The 20,282-nt window shown below is 32.4% G+C and overlaps 2 protein-coding genes across 2 annotated transcripts; both read left to right on the top strand.

Annotated features, from left to right (window-relative positions):
- Nucleotides 1-832: 832 nt before the first annotated feature.
- On the top strand, nt 833-4,143 carry LOC114168324. Its single transcript, XM_028053098.1, has 5 exons — nt 833-1,622; nt 1,715-1,772; nt 2,021-2,104; nt 2,229-2,364; nt 3,242-4,143. Exons 1-5 carry the CDS (start codon nt 998-1,000, stop codon nt 3,503-3,505), a joined length of 1,167 nt encoding a protein of 388 aa, XP_027908899.1. The 5' UTR covers nt 833-997; the 3' UTR covers nt 3,506-4,143.
- Nucleotides 4,144-7,973: 3,830 nt separating this feature from the next.
- On the top strand, nt 7,974-11,058 carry LOC114169466 (serine/threonine-protein kinase RHS3-like). Its single transcript, XM_028054623.1, has 2 exons — nt 7,974-9,139; nt 10,191-11,058. The coding sequence occupies exons 1-2, from the start codon at nt 7,974-7,976 to the stop codon at nt 11,056-11,058; spliced, it is 2,034 nt and encodes a 677-aa protein (XP_027910424.1).
- Nucleotides 11,059-20,282: the final 9,224 nt, after the last annotated feature.

Genomic DNA, 20,282 nt, shown 5'->3' with positions numbered 1-20,282 from the left:
AAAACTCTCACATGATCTCAACTTCTCTTATTTTATTTGTTACAACAACTTACAACTTACAACTTACAACACCATTACCAGAACAAACTTTGTGATGCACATAAAGTGTCTCATGTGCTTTTTCTTCCCCCAAAACCGTTCACTCTTTCTCTCACACACATACAGCTAGAAAGAGTAAGGGATTGAGATTCCATACAGCTAAAAAGACTAGACCAATCATTGGTTCTTTTCTTCCATCTTTTTTACCTTCCTTCTCCATCACTTCATACCTACAAAATCCTTGGGAAGAGAAGCATATTATTGCAACAAAGTGGAAATGCTTCATCACTCCAACACATACCACAATATCTCACCCAACGAATCCCCTTCTAAGCTTCCTTGATTCCCTCCTTATACAACCCTTATAATTCTAACTCCAATACTCATCATATCAATAAGAATCTTGCTAACAGTTAGACTTGAATATGAAAAAAACTGTCATAAAGGTTAACCAATCCTCTCTTATAATATTATCATATGAAAACATTTATTTGAGTCCAGATTCTCTACTGAATTTTTGAGTGTTATCTTCTGCTGAACATTAAAAATATATTACTTCGAAATTCGTAATTTGTTGTATTTTGATTTTGAAAACACAACAGAGAAATAACTAAGTAAAACTCGATAGATAATCTAAATTTGATTTACTTAAGCATTAGGTTCAAGACATTGTCAAATGGTCACTTTAGAAGTCTATGTCATATTCACCCCCTCGTGGTTTAGTTTGGCTAAAGTAACACCCTTCACAAGAGTTTGTATGGCAGATTCCCACCTTCCCATGTTACAACTTCCCCTTTAACTATCCCCACCATCCTCACATTTTATAAAACCCCACATCGCTCCCTTCACTCTCCTTCAATCCCTCATCACATCCTTCATTTTCTTCTCTTCTTCCTTTGCCATTGTTTCATATTCAAACCTCTTCCTTTTCAGCATTTCCATTGAAGCACACAACAAAATGTGCAGCTACAAGACCAAAGTAACTGTAGGCATAGAAGTCACAGCCACAGCCACATACCCTTTGGCCAGAATCAATGGTAGGCCAGTTCTTCAACCTACTTGTAACAGAGTTCCTAGTCTTGAGAGAAGAAATTCAATCAAGAAAGTGTCACCAAAATCATATTTTCCACCTTCACCACCACTTCCAACCAAAACCTCACTAACACCTCCTGTTTCTCCAAAGTCTAGGTCACCTAGGCCTCTAGCTACAAAGAGAGGCAGTGATAATAATGGACTGAACTCAAGTTCTGAGAAGATTGTTATCCCAAGACACACCATCAAAACTCCTCCAACTCTAGAGAGGAAAAAGTCTAAGAGTTTTAAGGATTCATCTTCTTCTGCCTCCATAGAGGCCTCATTGAGCTACTCTTCCACTCTGATCACTGAATCCCCAGGAAGCATTGCTGCAGTGAGGAGGGAACAGATGGCACTGCAGCATGCACAGAGAAAAATGAAGATTGCCCATTATGGAAGATCAAAGTCTGCAAAGTTTGAAAGAGTTGTTCCTCTTGATCCTTCAACCAATCTTCCTTCAAAGACAAGTGAGGAGGAGAAGAGATGCAGCTTTATCACACCTAATTCAGGTATCTGAAAAAATTCATATTTCAGTGCTAATTGATTCCCACTTCTTATACTTCTGCAATGTGCTAATCTCAATGCCTCTTTTTCCACATAGATCCTATCTATATTGCTTATCATGATGTAGAATGGGGAGTTCCAGTTCATGATGACAAGTGAGTTACCATCTTGGTTGGATAATCTTTTCAATGAATAAAGAAGAAAATGAATTAAGCTTTTCTGTAAAACTAAAGTTCATACACTAATTCAAAATAACTTTTGAAAATGTTATATAAGAATATGCATAAGAAACTTAATTCATTCTACCTTTATATCTGAAATTTATCCAAGGAGCATAAACTTTGACCAAAACAAAGATAGTAGAGACAAGTGATGATTAACAAAAACATTATTGTGACCACAGGATGTTGTTTGAGCTTCTAGTTTTAAGTGGTGCTCAGGTTGGATCAGATTGGACCTCAATCTTGAAGAAACGCCAGAATTTCAGGTTGGATTCTGCAGAAAGAAACATATAAATGCTTCATTGCACAGCACACCAACATGTGTGTGTACCTTTCTTTTGATGGGGTCCCCTTAAATGAACCAACTAAAGAATTTTAAACCATGTGCAGGACTGCATTTTCAGAATTTGATGCAGCAACCTTGGCCAACATGACTGATAAGCAAATGGTATCTATTAGTTTGGAATATGGCATTGATATCAGCAGAGTTCGAGGTGTTGTTGACAATGCTAACAGAATTTTAGAGGTAAGCAAGAATCAAGCCTCAAAAAAGGCACCCTTTTACTCTCTCATTGCTAATTGGTAATTGGTAATTGGAATCTGAATTTGAATTCTTTGTTGGATTTTTCATGATAATGTTTCTCTGTTGTGTCTTTGAAATACATGAATAGACACTGATTTTGATGTTTTAAAATATATTACAAAGATTTTTAAAGTACTAACATTAGTGTATTTTAATGCTCAGCCAAGAAGAACACCAGAAAACTCAATAGAAAATTTGAAATAATGGTTTCTCTTCTTTACACACATTGCGGCCCTCCAAGACCACTAGTTTCATGAATTGAGTGAATGTTCTCTCGACAAAAAAACAGATTAGTAGTATGAATGATGAGAAGTACAATAATGACTTTTTTCATTCCACTGCATTTTGTTAACTTCTCTTCAATTTCCAACCGTATCAACCTTGTGAGACATGTCTTTTAAGGTAGTTATTATTATATGACAATGTGTAATTGGATAAAAATGAAAACGAAAGGGTATACCATAATGTATTCTAATTAAATTCTGAAACAAATGTGTACTGTACCCACAAAAAATTCTTTCTGACAGGTAGTAAAGGAGTATTGTTTTTGGACTTAAATTATCTGTCTCTTTTCCTGTCTGTCCAACATAAAAAAAACAACTTGCAACTACAATTTCTCCCTCTCTCTTTCTCTCTCTTTTTCTCAGTTGCTAGTTTCTTTTGCTCAAGTGTTATTATATTTTAATTGAGGGGACATAGAAAGAGACATGTAGTGTAAATGCAGAACTCTGTTGGACTAATTTATGTGATAACACGTTCTGTGGTGATTATATGAAGATATAGATTTTTAACAATCTCTTTCTAAACTGGGTCATTGCAGATTAACAAGGAGTTTGGTTCATTTGACAAGTACATTTGGGGTTTTGTGAATCACAAACCCATCTCCACACAATACAAGTTTGGCCACAAGATTCCAGTGAAGACATCAAAATCAGAGAGCATAAGCAAAGACATGATCAGAAGAGGGTTTAGGTTTGTAGGTCCAACAGTGCTACACTCATTTATGCAAGCAGCAGGACTCACCAATGACCACTTAATCACTTGCCATAGACACTTGCAATGCACAACAGAGTCCTCTCAATAGTTCCAACTTCATCTCAGAAAAAATTGAATTGACCCAGAAGAGATCAAGACCAAGATTGTGTGTGCTGAAGAGCATATACATATATGTGTAATGTGCATGCTAACTATAGTTGTATGTATGTAATGTTACTTTGTGTATAATATTAGAGTAGATTAGATAGGGAGAAAGAGGGGTTTTGTGATTTTTTCATGAGGTGTGTGGAGTTAATGAGAGTTTGGGTGTGATTAATTAAGGTGCAATTGATGATTTAAGTGAAAGATTATGAGAAGAAGAAGGTGTAGGAGTTAGGGGACAGTGAGCATGTGCATGTGCAATTGTGAGGGAAGGCAAGGGCATGTGTGGTGTCAGTTTGCTTTTTGGTTTTAGTCCATGTGAGCAATCAGGCTTTGCATTATTTATTATTCCCTTTAACAGCCTGTGTGGGGATACTTGCATAGGGGACTGTAGGACCACATTCCTCTTCTTTTTCCTCTTTCTATGGAGTTCTTATCTTTTTGCTCTTTTCTCCAACTTTTTGGCTTTGGTGAATGTCATCCCACAATGTGTTTTGGAGTTCCTCTAGAATTTAGATTGTCAGTTAGTTGAGTCTTTGGTGTTGTTTTTATGATGTATTTTCTAAATATATTGATTGACGCTAATTTTGATGTTTTATTTTAGGGTTACGTATATCTAAACTTGATATGAAATTGGAATTCGTTTATGTTTCAAATTTTGATATATTTTGATTCCTAAAGTTTAAAAATGAATGGATATAGTTATCCTAACCTAGCTGCATTAAAAAATTTTAATGTGTTGAACGAGTTTTAGGTTGATTTTGGGATGTTTGCATGAGTTTGATACGTTTCGACTCAAATGTCAACTTAGAACATCATTTAACTGATCCAAAAAAATTAACAACATTAGATTAAAAGGACTTTATTTATTTATTTTTAAATTTTAAAGACTAAAATATATCAAAATTTGAAATAGAGATGAATTCTAATGCCAGCATTTTATTTTAATGGGTTAAATATGTTTTTGGTCCTTTAACTTTTAGTGAAATTTGTAATTAGTTCATTTTTGAAACTTTGGACCAATTTAGTCATTCATCTTTCGAAATATGTGAATTTAGTCATTTTAACCAAATTTTGTTAAGTTTATTTGACGTTTCAAAGATAATAGTATTTGACTTAACATTAAAGCGAAAATGTTTCAAACAATATAAACAACTCAAATACAATTCTGAATTGTGTTTGCAACATCAAATAAATTTAATAAAATTTGGTTAAAAATCTAAAAATGAAAAACTAAATTAGTTAAAAGTTTCGAAGATTAACTAATTCCAAATTTTACTAAAAGTTAAGAGACAAAAAATATAGTTAACCCTATTTTAATACACCGACATCAGTAGCATTTTATTTTAATATACCAATATCAGTTTGTAGACGAGCAATACAAAAAGCCTCAACAGAAAATTTAGACTCGTGTTCGTTGGTGTGGAGTTTGTTTGAGTGGTTTTCAATGCACTTGAGATGTGATGGTGTAATATTTGATTGCTAATATGTTATATTTCAATATGTTAAGATAAGTAAGTTATCTCATGTGACACACTTCCTTAAACAATCTTTTTCCTCTCTTTGTTACTTTCATTATCTTCTTCTACTTTTTATTAAGGACCTGTGACATGCAATGAGACTTGTAATTGAATAAAAGGTTAGTGCAGAAGTGTGAAGAGAGTAGCTTCTAGACAAGGGTGTTTGAAACAATAAATGCGTATTAAATGAGAGGTAGTTGATAACACCTAGAATTGGTGAAAAATAAGAAATTGCTAAGGTTTTGTTTGGAGAAGAGTTTGTCTTTTCCAAGGTATATCCAATTTTGGGATACAAAGTCATTTAGTGTTTGAACCACTTTATCTGCAAAAACTTGTTGAAGTAATGACACTACCACATAAAAGATAAAACATTAGGTTTTGATTATAGACATCAATTGAAAAAAAAAATTCTTAAATTACGCGTTTCACACAATGAGTTGATATGAGAGATGGATATAAATGCTGATCTTGCTTTTTAAGAAATTTAGTATTGAATAGATTGCACTTTCAGTTTCTTCAACTTAAAATTATATATATAAATAAAAGAAACAACTTTTATTATATTGAAAATATTTGTAGATTTCTTAAGTTTTTTCACTTTATGAAACAAGCAAAACTAGGATGGTAATACGACATGTCGGGTCAACCCACAAGCCCACAAAAATAATGCGGAATGGGTCATGACAGTGAATTTGCAGGCCCGCAGTGGCTTGACCCGTCAAAGCCCGCAGCCTGCGTGGGCTGGCATGTGTTCGCATAAAAAAAAGTTTGCACTTTTGTGTATTAGTTACTTTTTTTCTGGACATTTGCATTAACGTTTTAAATTCTTGTATGATTGGAAAAGACAAGTATTATGTATTGTTTAATGTACTAAAATTTGAAGAATACATCTTGTATGTCAAAGTACGATTATGATGAAAATGTTGAATTACCAATTTATCATCCAACTTTCCAAAGTCTTTGCTTTAATAATTTTGTGAACTTCTTACAGTTTCCCAATTTTTTGAACATTGAAAGTTTTAGCATAAGAATTAAAAAAAATTTAAAAGAATAAAAAAATTTTAAATTTTTTTAAAAAAGCGGGTTGGCTTGCAAACCCGCAAACCCATACTTATGTGGGGTGGGACATACATTTTAATCCGCGTTAAAATGTGGGGCGGAATAGATCTGCCCACATTGTGCGAGCCAAATACGGGTTGGACCAGCCCGCATTGTCCCCTTAAACAAAACTGATTATTATATTTTTTATGTCTTGGTACCGGTCAAGCTTACGATAAATAAAAAATAATTATTTATCTCTATTTGACTAATAAAAAATGATTTTGCACTTATGACGTCTCATTTTAACCAACGCCAATATTCTTTAAAAGTGGTAGATACTTTTAATTTGAAAAGAATTTAAGGTAAACATAATCACAGAAAAATATTAGTTAAAAAAATAACAACATTCTATCCAGAAGCGAAAGAAGGTTGACAAACCATCCATAATTTAGCTTTAGTTCAAAAAATCAACTCTCAAATTATGTCCAAATGTTTGACTATAAATTATAATATTAATGTTTGGCTATAAATTAGTTAAATGAACAATATTAGTAATTAACTATTTTCAAAGGACCAATATAAAAAATTGGAAACTGAAAGGAAATTTTTTTATCACCTATAATTAATAACATAAGTTTTATAAATAAAATTACTATTAAAATAAAAGTACAATATAAGAAAGAAGGAAAAAAGATATATAAGTAAAGAAATATATATATGAAAAAATATATTTTAACAAGAGAATTACATAAACCATTATTTCACAAGAGAATTAGACGCTACCCCATTCATCTTGATGGCAAATACATAATGCATAAACACATTTTAATTATTTATTTATATACACATATTATGGGTCTATTATTATCTTCCCTCTTTTGTTCCACAAATTCCTCCCATGAATGGATGGTGATGCAAACAAGAACAAGCTATTTTCAATATCCATTTGTTATTTCTTTCCTAAAACCAAATAAAATTTTTCTTTTCTTCTCTTCTCTTTGTTTCTTTCTTTCTCAAAATTTCAAAATCCAAAGATGTCTCTTCATAGATATACATGCAAGGGAAACATATATCATTGTTTCTCTTGCTCAATCTCAGAGAGCCTATGAAATTATAAGGTGTTATTGATTTTTTTTTTTAACTTTTAGTTTCACATGCATTTCTAGAATCTCTTTTGAAGAAGAATTCTTTCTATTTCTCACCATGTTTATCCACAATCATATACCATTACTTGTGTCAATTCTTGTACAAGATTAAATAGTTTTTGATTTCTAATAATTGTACATATTATCATACATGTATTTGACTTTTATCTCACTTAATTTGTTTATTTTTTATACATTTCATTATGAAATGAGTATTTCTTCATCATTTTTGTGCTTTTATACATTTAAGTTTTTTATAGTTTCCTTTTGCTATGTGTGAACAAAAAATTATAACACATGTTTACTTAGTTCATAATTTTTTTTTTATAATTATGTATTTTGTTGTTCAATTTATTTTGAACAAATAGCTACTTATTTTTACAACTTTCTATTAGAACTTTTGGTTAAAACAAATTAAAATAATTATTTCTTGAAAATAATTTGTTATATTTAATATGACATGATATTAAAACAATTGTTCACATGTAAGATATCCTATCATAACTAATTTAATTTTTTAACATTTTTGTTTGTAGAAATTCCTCTCGAAGGGTGTCATTGCATTGTTCTTCAAAGCCAACCCAAAGGCCTAATTTACCTGATGTAATTATACATATTGTTATTTCATTTAGGCATTATTTTTAACTAAAAATTTATTGATGGAAATTAATGATATATATATCTTGAATTTGAAATGCAGATTCGCAAGATGAATCAGGCTTATGCAAATTCATCAAATGATTTTGAAAGTCATATCCACAAAGAAAATCAATATACCACTAATCATACTTCCATAAGTGATTACAAAACCAGCCGAGAAAGAGAAATAGAACAAGTTTTTTCTAAACATAATGCAAAAGTGACGAGTAAACCAACATCTAAACCCCATCACGTTCATAACAACAATACTTATGAGTTTTCCACTACTGAGCACCCATCTCCAAGTACAAGAATGTTTTTAAATCACAATCATTCAACCACAACATCACCAAGAACAACAACAGAAGATGCAAGAAATTTTCTTGTACCTGCCAAAAACACCATTCTAGGTGGTCATAGAAGTGGCAGTAGCTCTCGTAGTGACAGTTTAGAGAGCATTAGCATTGCACATACTAAGCCACATACTCCAAGTACAAGAATGTCTTCAAATCACAATCCTTCAACCACAACATCACCAGGAGCAACAACAGAAGATGCAAGGAATTTTCTTGTACCCACAAAAAACACAATTCTAGGTTGCCATAAAAGTGTTAGTAGCTCTCGTAGTGACAGTTTAAAGAGCATAAGCATTGCACATATTAAGCCGCATACTCTAAGTACAAGAATGTCTTCAAATCACTATCCTTCAACCATGACGACACTAGGAGCAACAACAGAAGATGTAAGAAATTTTCTTGTACCTAAAAAAAACACCATTCAAGGTGGTCATAGAAGTGGCAGTAGCTCTCGTAGTGACAGTTTAGATAGCATTTGTTGTGCACATATTAAGCCTCATACTGGAGGTGATGTGAGGTGGGATGCAATTAACATGGTTTCTAATGGTAATGGTCTTGATCTCAGTCATTTCAAGCTTTTAAAGCGTGTTGGATATGGTGATATTGGAAGTGTGTACCTTGTGGAACTTAAAGGAACCAAAGCATTCTTTGCGATGAAAGTAATGGATAAGGCAGCACTTGCTAGTAGAAATAAGCTTTTGAGAGCACAAACAGAAAGAGAAATACTTGGACTTCTTGATCACCCTTTTCTGCCAACTTTATATTCTTATTTTGAGACTGATAAATACTATTGTCTAGTCATGGAGTTTTGTAGCAGTGGTAGTTTGCATTGTCTTCGAATGAAACAACCTAGCAAGCATTTCACTGAAGAAGCTACACGGTTAGTTGCTTAAACACACATATACATGGCACTTGGATTCCACCAAAGTGCATGCTATAATAGCTACTGTACATGATTATATGTTAATATGTTCAATATAAGTAGTTAAATGTGGTAAGTTAATGCTTTATTAATATGAAATAGAGTTAAATATGTTTGTAGTCTCTAAACTTGGATGCAAAATTTGAATTCCTCTATTTCCAAAACTTTAATACATTTTGGTCTCCAAACTCTAAAAATGAATGGATATAGTCCTCTTAACCCAACGATATTTTTTTTTTGCATGTTAAACAATGCTCTAGGCTTGCATTTGAGTTGGAACGTGTCAAACAATGTAAATAGCTCAAATGCTAGCTTGCAATGTTGTTTATCACGTCAAAAAAATTAAACACAATAAGATTAGGAGTATTATATCTATTTATTTTTAAAGTTTGGGTCCTAAATTGTATCGAATTTTGGAATATGAACGAACTCCAATTTCATGGCAAAGACTAGGGACTAAAAACACATTTAACCCTATAAGATGACATATCAAAGTTTCAATGAAACAAATGCAATTTATTTATTTCTACCAATTGTTCTCTTTTGAGTTAATAATGAAATAGTGTAACACTAAAATCTTTTTTAGTCAACCTTTTTGGACAAAGTTTTCTTTAATGCATTCTTTGTCATTTTGTATTTCTACACACACTTCTGATAACAATTGAAAAATATAGTAACTTCATAACCATTATGTTGTTTCAAAAGAAAGGAAAGTCATACACATGAGAGTGAATCTTGTCTTCATGTTATATGTACTATTTCACAACACAATATAATTACAATCGTAAAGTTAATTAAGAATTCAACAGTTTAAAAAAAACATGTTCATTAAGCATGTTTATCCTTACATTTGTGTAACTAAATTGAACTTATGGGTAATCTTTGTTTATCTACACAAGAGAAAGAAATATGTCAAATCTCTTACCACCTAAATTGTGCACTAATAAAAACATATATGACATAAACTTTGTAACAATTTAAGAATTCCATGTCTTATTTCCTGTGACAGGTTTTATTGTTCTGAAATTTTGTTAGCCTTGGAATACTTGCACATGTTAGGCATTGTGTATAGAGACTTAAAACCAGAAAATGTTCTAGTTCGAGATGAAGGTCACATAATGTTATCAGATTTTGACTTATCTCTTCGATGCTCTGTGAATCCTACACTAGTGAAGTCCTCATCTGCACACGAAAGTAGTAATGGTCCTTATGGAGGCCTTCTAAGTCATGATCAAACAATACATGGTTGCATGCACCACTCAAGTTTCTTTCCACGCATTTTGCCTTCAAAAAAGAATCGTAAGACAAAGTCAGATTTTGGCCTTGTGGTTGGAGGATGCCTCCCTGAACTAATGGCTGAGCCTACAAATGTGAGGTCAATGTCCTTTGTAGGGACACATGAGTATCTTGCACCAGAGATTATTCGTGGTGAAGGACATGGTAGTGCAGTGGATTGGTGGACCTTTGGAATCTTTTTGTATGAGCTTTTGCATGGAATAACACCCTTTAAAGGTGCTGGAAATAGAGCGACCCTTTTCAATGTTGTAGGACAACCCTTAAGGTTTCCAGAAAAACCAGTTGTTAGCAAAGTGGCAAGAGACCTTATACAAGGGTTGTTAGTGAAAGAGCCTAAAAAAAGATTTGCTTACAAGAGAGGTGCCACAGAAATAAAGCAACACCCCTTTTTCCATGGAGTGAATTGGGCTCTTGTTAGAAGTGCTACACCTCCAATTATACCAGAACCTTTTGATTTTTCCCCGTACATTAGAAAAACAGATGTTCCACCTATGGATAAAAGGGTTGCAGATATTATTGCAAGTCATAAAAGCAACCATACACAACCAGATTCATCTTATGAAGATTTTGAGTACTTTTAAAAGCATACATACAATTCTTTACTTGTACAAAAATGTACACTACATTTCAAAACAAATTTTGAAAGATGTCTATGAAAATTAAATGTTGTACACAAATATGTAAATTTTAGTAAAAGATTTATTGTTCTCCTTTTCAACTTTTTTTCTACACTTTCTTCTCTATGCTATTTTAGCATTGCATTGGTCATTTGAGAAAATTACACTTGTAATAGAATATACTTATTAAATGACACTTGTAAATGTCATGTTTCGAATACAAAATGTGGCAATTATAAATTTGTCATACCATAAAGATAATTATGATAATTTTTGTACAATTGTTATCTTAAAATCACCATCGTTAGTACGATTTTTGTAGTGATACTTTGAGTACAATCAAAATTTTACTACTAAGAAAAATATCACAACAACAACATTACTAGTATGTTAGATTAAGAAGGTGAAAATGACATAAAATGTGTTGTATACTACATGGGAATCATGAATTTAATCTTAGCCTTTGAAATAATACTTAAAGAATTTCTTCACATTGTGACAAGAATGACTCTCCCAAAATCAATATATCAAATATGTTTTACGAGTTAGGCATGACTATAAATTAAAGGGTTAAATATGTGTTTTGTCCCGTAACTTTCAGTGAAAATTAGAATTAGTCCATATTCAAAACTTTGACCCAATTTAGTCCCCTAACTTTAGAATTGTGTGAATTTAGTCATTTTAACCAATTTTTATTAAGTCTATTTAACGTTTCAAACGTATTTCATGATGGTTTCTTAGCTAACATTGAAGCAAAAATGTGTTAAATTGTGTAAACAACTCAAATGCTATCGTGAAATGTATTTAAAACGTTAAATAAACTTAACAAAAATTGGTTAAAATGACTAAATCCACACAATTTTAAAGTCGGGGGACTAAATTGGACCAAAGTTTTGAAAAGTGACTAATTCTAATTTTCACTAAAAGTTAAGAGATAAAAAAATTATTTAACCCTAAATTAAATGGGTGTTTCGGTACCCCTTTCTTTAAAAGGGTTTTAATACCCTCTCAACGTGCTCCATATATCATTTGACATGTGTACATTTGAATATTAAATTAGACCAAAGTTTCGAAAATAGATTAATTCCAATTTTTACTTAAAGTTAAGGGACAAAAACATATTTAAAGTATAAATTAAATGGGTGTTTTGGTAGGTCGTTTCGCATGGTCGTCAGTGGCCATGGAGGTTATTCAATTTGAACCCAAGGTGAGTTCTTCGACACCCCTCGTTCTATAATACAAGGAAGGCACATGATCTCCATTAATGTTTTTGTGAGAGGCTCTAAGATTGTCCAGGAACGATATCAAACTGACTCTGATTTCTTCTCCAAAAGACCCAAGTATAATTTTGTCAAAAATACTTCAAGATAAATAAATAAATAAAATGATGTGTATATTACGTGAAAAACTCTCAATGAAGACAAGTAAGATCGATACTAAAACCTCTTTAAGATATAAGGCACTAAAGCAATGCCTAAATAAAACAAGTCATCTTCAAATTCAAATGCTAATTATAATGGAATGACATGTAAATTCATATTCTAGATCCATGTATCCCAATATGGTGGAGAATTATCAAAGAAAAAGGGAAGGAATTTAATTATGAAATTCAAACATAGATCTATATCAAAGGTTAGGATTAACTTCATGTGTTTCATGTAATATACAACACGTTTTATGTCATTTGCATCATTCTTGATCCAACATACTAGCATGTTATTTTCAAGATATTTTTCTTAGCAATTAAAGTTTGATTATAGTCAAAGTATCACAACAAAAATGGCATTAATAATGACGATTTTAATGTGAAGTTTTTGAAAAACTACCATATTTAATTTTTTATGTGATAATTGTCTTAGTCTAGCAATGTGACCTTAAACATATTTAGAACAGAAAGAATAGTTTGTTGTCGTGTGTTTAAATGGTTTAAAATAAATTATCTTTGAGCAACCATTTTAAGTAATTAGAATGTTATGATGTATATTTGAAAATGTGAAGGAGCGAGAGTGGGTTTAAATTGTTGATTTTGGATAGACATTAATCAAGGACCTTACTTTCCCATTCAGTTTACACATGTAAGATAAATATTTCATGTTTATTTTTTGTGTTGGACATTTTCTTTGTTCATATTGATTGTTAATTTTGTGTACAACATTTACGCATGCAGAAAATAAGAAACAATGTGTCCTATATTTTTGCAATTTAGTTGTGTTCATGTCTTTATGTTCATAGAGTGCAACCCTTATGACTTTGAGGTCATGGGTTTAAACCTTATCTCGCTACTTGTAAGGATAAGATTGTATGTTTATTGTCAACCATCGAGCCCAACCCATTACGTGAAAGTCTTATATTCTTTTTGTGTTGTTCCATTAACCAGGTTTCTTATTATATGAAGATTAGAAAAAAAATCTTTACTTTATATTTTTCACTTCAATACAACAAAAATCAATTTAGGCAACAATATAAAATAAAATTGGGGCCTAAACTATAAAAATCGTGGTCTAAATATTAGATCACACCCATATAAATGTTGCCTTTGAATTAAGTCACCCTTATTAAATTGTTGCTTATACAAGTTCATAATGAAATTTTATGTCTCCAAATTACAATATTAAACATTTAGAGACCACATTATATTAAGAGTTCAAACAACATTCATAATTGAATCCAATATAAATATCACTCATACATATATTTTCATATTAGAATTCAAACTACATATTAAAATAACTATCTTGAAGTCATTAGTAAGGATCAACCTGTTAAATTATATATTAATTTAATATGTGGTTCATGTAATTTAAAGAATAACTTTAATGTAAAGATTCTAATGTGATGATTATTAGAATATAAGTTATTAAGGTTACAGGGATTATTTTAGACTTGTTAAATTAATTCCCTCACTTCTCACTTCATAGGGGTATTATAGTATTTTATTAAAGTTTTAAAATACTAGAAGAAAAGGATGACAATTGCTTCTGAAAAGTGGTAGAGTTTTTACGTTTCAAAGAGAACGTAAAGAAAAGTGACTTTGACCAGAGAAGACTTTCTACTTGGTAATTCTATATCATCAAGAAGCCATTAAAGAGAAGTAAGAGAAAGGAAAACATATTGATTAAGAGAACTTTGCAATGGATCCAGGTAAGTTCTTGAACTCTTCTAATTATATAATTGTGAGAATAATAATTCCTAAACATTCCTCCTCTATGATAGAGTAGTTTCTTAAATTGATTAGAAAATGGAAACTACATAAAAAAATTTACATTGGTATCAGAGCCAGGTTTATGAATTTATGATTCTCCATAAAAGAGTATTTCTCAAATTATAAAACCCTAATTTGAAATTATGGAATGTAGGGTTTTTTGTTGCTAAAATTTTAATTGTTTCTCGTTGCACCATTTGGATTGCAATATGCATTATTTTAATAGCATATAAGGATGCCATCATTTTTTCGTTGTGCATTGAAGTATTATCGGAAGCCGTGTATTTAAAAGTTATAAATGCTAATGTGAATTATAGTTTTCACTATTAGGAATGGGTTTAATTTGAAATGTGTACGCATGTAGCGGGATTTAAAGAAGCATTGAATTGAAAACCTTTTAAATTCTGCAATGTGAATTTGAAAGCTTTTACTGTTACGAATGCTTTGAAAGTGCATTGACTTACATGTATGGCATAATGGTTTGCTTTATGGTTTATTTGCTATTGCTAATTTCACTTCGATAAAGAAAATTCAATTAAGTTGAATTTCGGGTGATTTGCAATTATAATAGAAATTTAAAGTTTTGTTATTCCGTTGTTTTCTAAATCGCTCATCACTATTTAAGAGAATGGACATTGTGCAATGTAGTGGTTTAAAAGCTCAAATTTAGGAATTAATTGTATGGTAAATTTGTAATCACCAAAGGGATCAAATTTTACATTTTAATTAATTCTAAAGTAAAATTGAATTATGGTAATCACCCATGAAATAAAGGATACCAAATTATGTATATATTAATTGGTTTATGGGTTTATTGAAAGTTATTGTTATAAGGCATATATGGATTATCCAAAGGTGAACCATTGCTTATAATGATATTAAAGTGAGACATACATTTGATATACTTAGTAAAATATCCAAAGATAACATACATGTAAACTTGAGTATGATTGATTGTCTATTAAAGTACATCTTTTTTTATCATCTTAATTGTATGATATATGCCAGTTTAAGCATCACCCAAAGGTGAACTTAAATGAATGACTCGTATGGTATTTGTCAGTTTAAGCATCACCCAAAGGTGAACTTAAATGCATGACTAGTGTAGTTATTTGTCTGAATCCATTAAATTTATCAAAGCATTAATGTGTGTGAGTTTATATTTTTTTCTACAGCTTCCATGAATATGTGTGGTCTAGGCAGTGGTGTGATCAAGTTCAATGGCTTGAAATATGCTAATTGGTACGAACAAATCTAGTTTCAATTGGGTGTGTTCGATTTAGATTTAGCCATAGTTATGGATGAGATGCCCCCAGCCATCAATGAGACCAGTACAACAGATGAAAAGACTCTTTATGAGACTTGGCAAAGGTCTAATCGGTTGTCTTTGAACTTGATGCGCATGACCATGGCAGAGAATGTGAAATCATATATGCCCAAGACCGAAAATGCAAAGGAATTTATAAGGTTAATCAATAACAGTTGGACATTACTGATAAGTCCATTGTGGGAACTCTCATGAGTGAGTTGACAACCAAAAAGTTTGATTGGTCACAGCCCATTCATGATCATGTAACAGGGATGGCAAACATAACTGCAAAGTTGAAGTCAATAGGAATAGAGGTGAATGAATCCTTTCTGGTACATTTTATTATGAAATCTCTTCCTCCTGAATTTGGCTAATTCCAAGTGAATTATAATACTATAAAAGATAAATGGAACTTTCAAGAAATAAAAGCCATGTTAGTTCAAGAGGAAGGAAGGCTCAAGAAAGTGAAGAATCATTCAATTCATCTCATGACTCATGATGGTTCTAGCTCTAGCAAAGCTAATCCAGGAAAGAAGAACAAGAAGGACAAAGCCCTAATGAAAGTTAATGAGGGCATAATCAAGAAGGACCATAAATGCTTCTTTTGCAAGAAGGTGGGTTACTTCAAGAAAGATTGTCTGGAAAGGAAATCATGGTTTGAAACGAAAGGTACATTTTATGTTTCTGTAAGTTTTGAAACAAATATTGTTGAAGTGCCTAATAATACTTGGTGGTTAGATTTTGGAGCTATCACTCATGTTTCTAATATTATGCAGGGATTTCTTTCAATCCAACCCATAAAAGGAACTGGAAAATATTTATATATGGGGAACAGAATGAAGGCACAAATAGAAGGAATAGGGACTAGATCTTGAAAAGTGTCTCTATGTTCCTGGTTGTGCTAGAAACTTGATTTATGTTGCAAAGTTGGATTGTTTAGGTTTTAATTTTAAGATTCCAAATGGTGTTTTTTATTTGTATAGACATACGTACTATTATGGTTCTTGTACTTTATGTGATGGATTATACCGTTTGAATCTTAATGTTAATTTTACTAATTCCCTGTTTAATGTTGAACATGTTTCTAGTAGTAAGGGCAATGTACAGAATGAAAATTTTGCTTTCTTATGGCACCAAAGATTGGGTCATATATCCAAAGAAAGGATGATGAGGTTGGTGAAAAATGAAATCTTACCTCAATTGGATTTTGGTGACTGGGATGTATGTGTTGATTGTATTAAAGGTAAACAAACTAAACACATATCAAAGAATTCTGCCATAAGAAGTAATGAACTTCTTGAATTAATACACATAGATATTTGTGGTCCATTTGACATTCCATCTTGGAGTGGTGAAAAGTATTTTATCACCTTTATAGATGAGTTTTCACATTATTGTTATTTATATCTTTTGCATGAAAGTTTCAATCAGTGGACATCCTAAAGGTGTTTATTGATGAAGTAGAAAGGAAATTAAATAGAAAAGTAAAGGTTGTGAGATCCGATAGAGGTGGTGAATTTTATGGAAAATCCACTGAAACTGGACAATGCCCAGGTCCATTTGCAAAGTTTCTCAAAAGTCAGGGTATTTGTGCACAATATACAATGTCCGGTACACCACAACAAAATGGTGTAGCAGAAAGGCAAAATCGTACTCTCATGGATATGGTTAGGAGTATGTTGAGTCATAACAATGTTCCTAAATCTTTGTGGATGTATTCATTAAAGACTGTTGTTTATCTTCTTAACAGGGTTCCTAGTAAAGCAGTTCCTAAGACTCCTTTTGAACTGTGGACTAGAAGGAAACCTATTTTAAGACATCTTCATGTTTGGGGATATCTGGCAGAAGTAAGGATATATAATCCACATGAAAAGAAGCTTGATGCAAGAACCATTAGTGGTTACTTCATCGGCTATCCTGAAAAGTCAAAAGGATATAGGTTCTATTGTCCTAACCATAGTACAAGAATAGTTGAGTCTGGTAATGCTAGGTTCATTGAGAATGGCAAGTTCAGTGGGAGTGAGAAATCACGTATAATGGACATTCAAGAGACTAACGGTAATGTTTCTACACATGTCTCTTCTCAAGTTGTTATCCCTATTATTGTATCATAGTCACACAACATGCAGAGACAACAAGTTGATGTTCCAATACCACAAAATGAACATATAGATAATGAACCAAGTGACAATGTGCAAGTCACTAATGAGGAAATGGTAGAGGAACCACAAGAAGAAATATTAAGAAGGTCTGTAACGCAAAAGAGACCAGCTATTTCAGATGACTATGTGATTTACTCTATTGAACATGAATGTGACTTAAGCATCGATGAGGATCCAGTCTCAGTTAAACAAGCCATGGAAAGTGATAATTTTGAAAAGTGGTTCAATGCAATGAAAGAAGAGTTAAAGTCAATGGATGACAATCAAGTTTGGGATCTAGTAGAATTGCCTGAAAATTCTAAACAAGTGGGTTGTAAATGGGCCTTTAAGACCAAACGTGACTCAAAAGGCAATATTGAAAGATATAAGGCCAGACTTGTTGCCAAAGGTTTTACTCAAAAGGATGACATTGATTACAAAGAGACCTTCTCTCCTGTTTCTAAAAAGGACTCTTTGAGAATTATTTTGGCTTTGGTGGCTCATTATGATTTAGAGCCTCACCAGATGGATGTAAAGATCACCTTTCTAAATAGTGACTTAGAGGAAGAAATATATATGGATCAACCTGAAGGTTTTGTTTCCACGGGAAAGGAAAATATGGTGTGTAAATTAAAGAAGTCAATATATGGACTAAAACAAGTTTCTAGACAATGGTATCTCAAGTTTAATGATACCATCACGTCATATGGTTTTGTAGAAAACACTGTTGATCGGTGTATCTACATGAAGGTTAGTAGGAGCATGTTTGTAATTTTAGTCCTATATGTTGATGATATTGTACTTGCTACTAATAATGTTGCCATGTTACATGATGTAAAGAAGTTTCTCTCTAATAACTTTAAAATGAAAGATATGGGTGAGGCATCTTATGTGATAGGAATAGACATATTTTGTGATAGATCACAAGGATTGTTGGGATTGTCTCAAAAATCATATATTAACAAGGTATTAGAGAGATTCGGAATGGATAAATGCTCTGCTGGAATAGTTCCAATTCAGAAAGGGGATAAGTTTAGTCAAATGCAATATCCTAAGAATGATTTGGAATGAAAGGCCATGGAGTCAATTCCTTATGCATCAGTGGTTGGGAGTTTGATGTATGCTCAAACTTGTACTCGATCGGATATCAGTTTTGTTGTTGGTATGTTAGGTCGATATCAAAGTAATCCCGGTATGGACCACTAGAAAGCTGCAAAGAAAGTTCTTAGGTACTTACAAGGCACCAAGAACTATATGCTCACCTACAAGAAGTCAGATCATCTTGAAGTGATTGGTTACTCGGATTCAGACTATGTAGGATGTGTGGATTCAAGAAAATCCACATTTGAATATGTTTATCTATTGGTTAGAGGAGCAATTTCTTGGAAAAGTGCAAAACAATTAGTTATTGCTACTTCCACCATGGAGGCTAAATTTGTAGCATGCTTTGAGGCTATTGTTCATGCTTTGTGGTTGCGAAATTTTGTGTCAAGGCTTGGTATTGTTGACAATATTGCTAGACCATTAAGGATTTATTGTGACAATTATGCAACTGTTTTCTTCTCTAAGAATGATAAGTACTCGAAAGGTGCAAAACATATGGATTTGAAGTACTTATCGGTCAAAGAAGAAGTGCAGAAACTGTAAGACCCGCAGAATTTAATTAATTAAATAAATAATTAATTAATAAATACGGGAGGGGTAATAAATATGACATTAAATGATGATTGGTATGACGTGGAAAAGTGCTAGCTCATGTGGTTGAGAGCACTTTGATTGTGCGAGAGGACTTGGGTTCGAGTCCTATGTATGCTAACTTTTGATGTTATAGTTTTGTTATTTAAAATTATGAAAACATGTTCTTGTATGTTATGATAATTGAGTTGTAGTTCCTAGCATGAAATATGGATTGGTTACATGGTTTGATATTGATTGGGCAATTGCATGGTTGTGGGTTCAAGTCTTGGAGAACTTACATTGAACTTTATATTTTTTTGGCATTTTTGGTTTTGACATGAATATGGAAAGGTGGGGAGGAAAACCTAAGTGAGTGGGCAGCCAAAGGAGGCTGGAAGGGCAGCCACGGGAAGGATTGAATGGCACATTAGGTCTCATTGAATGCCATTTTCGTTTTAGAAATTTATTCCTTAGTTTAGGCACACTTTAAAAGGGAAAATTAGGTTAAGGGCTAAGGTTTGATAACTGATAAACTATACCTAAACTAGAGCACGAAAATCAGAGGGATTGATGAGGTTTGAGTGAGAAGGGACTGGCGTGAGAGAATTGAAGGCAGAATTGAGGGAAAACCAAGGTTGGCCATTAGTGATCAAGGGAAAGCTTCATCAAGTAATCAAATTTAAGCTAAGGAACCAGGTTAGGGGAGCTGGACTCCGCGATTTTTGTTTGAAAAGAATAGTTACATGTGATGTTTTATAATTGAATGTATATCCGCTGCTGTGTGCTCGAATTTCTGCGTTTCTGGAAATTTTCCAGAAACCGCCTGGCGGGTGATGAACCACCGCCAGGCGACTCATCT

The sequence above is a fragment of the Vigna unguiculata genome, chromosome 11 (genome assembly GCF_004118075.2).
Source record: "Vigna unguiculata cultivar IT97K-499-35 chromosome 11, ASM411807v1, whole genome shotgun sequence".
In the NCBI taxonomy this organism is placed as follows: Eukaryota; Viridiplantae; Streptophyta; class Magnoliopsida; order Fabales; family Fabaceae; genus Vigna; species Vigna unguiculata.
The sequence above is the reverse complement of the archived record's forward strand: the minus strand, read 5'-3'. Positions and strand labels throughout refer to the sequence as shown.

Bases quoted from the DNA above. Each gene is read 5' to 3' on its own strand.
- LOC114169466 (XM_028054623.1), top strand. From the start codon at position 7,974: ATGAATCAGGCTTATGCAAATTCATCAAATGATTTTGAAAGTCATATC. The intron at 9,140-10,190 runs GTTAGTTGCTTA...TTCCTGTGACAG, and splicing joins TTCACTGAAGAAGCTACACG to GTTTTATTGTTCTGAAATTT.
- LOC114168324 (XM_028053098.1), top strand. From the start codon at position 998: ATGTGCAGCTACAAGACCAAAGTAACTGTAGGCATAGAAGTCACAGCC. The intron at 1,623-1,714 runs GTATCTGAAAAA...TTTTCCACATAG, and splicing joins CTTTATCACACCTAATTCAG to ATCCTATCTATATTGCTTAT. The intron at 2,365-3,241 runs GTAAGCAAGAAT...GGGTCATTGCAG, and splicing joins ATGCTAACAGAATTTTAGAG to ATTAACAAGGAGTTTGGTTC.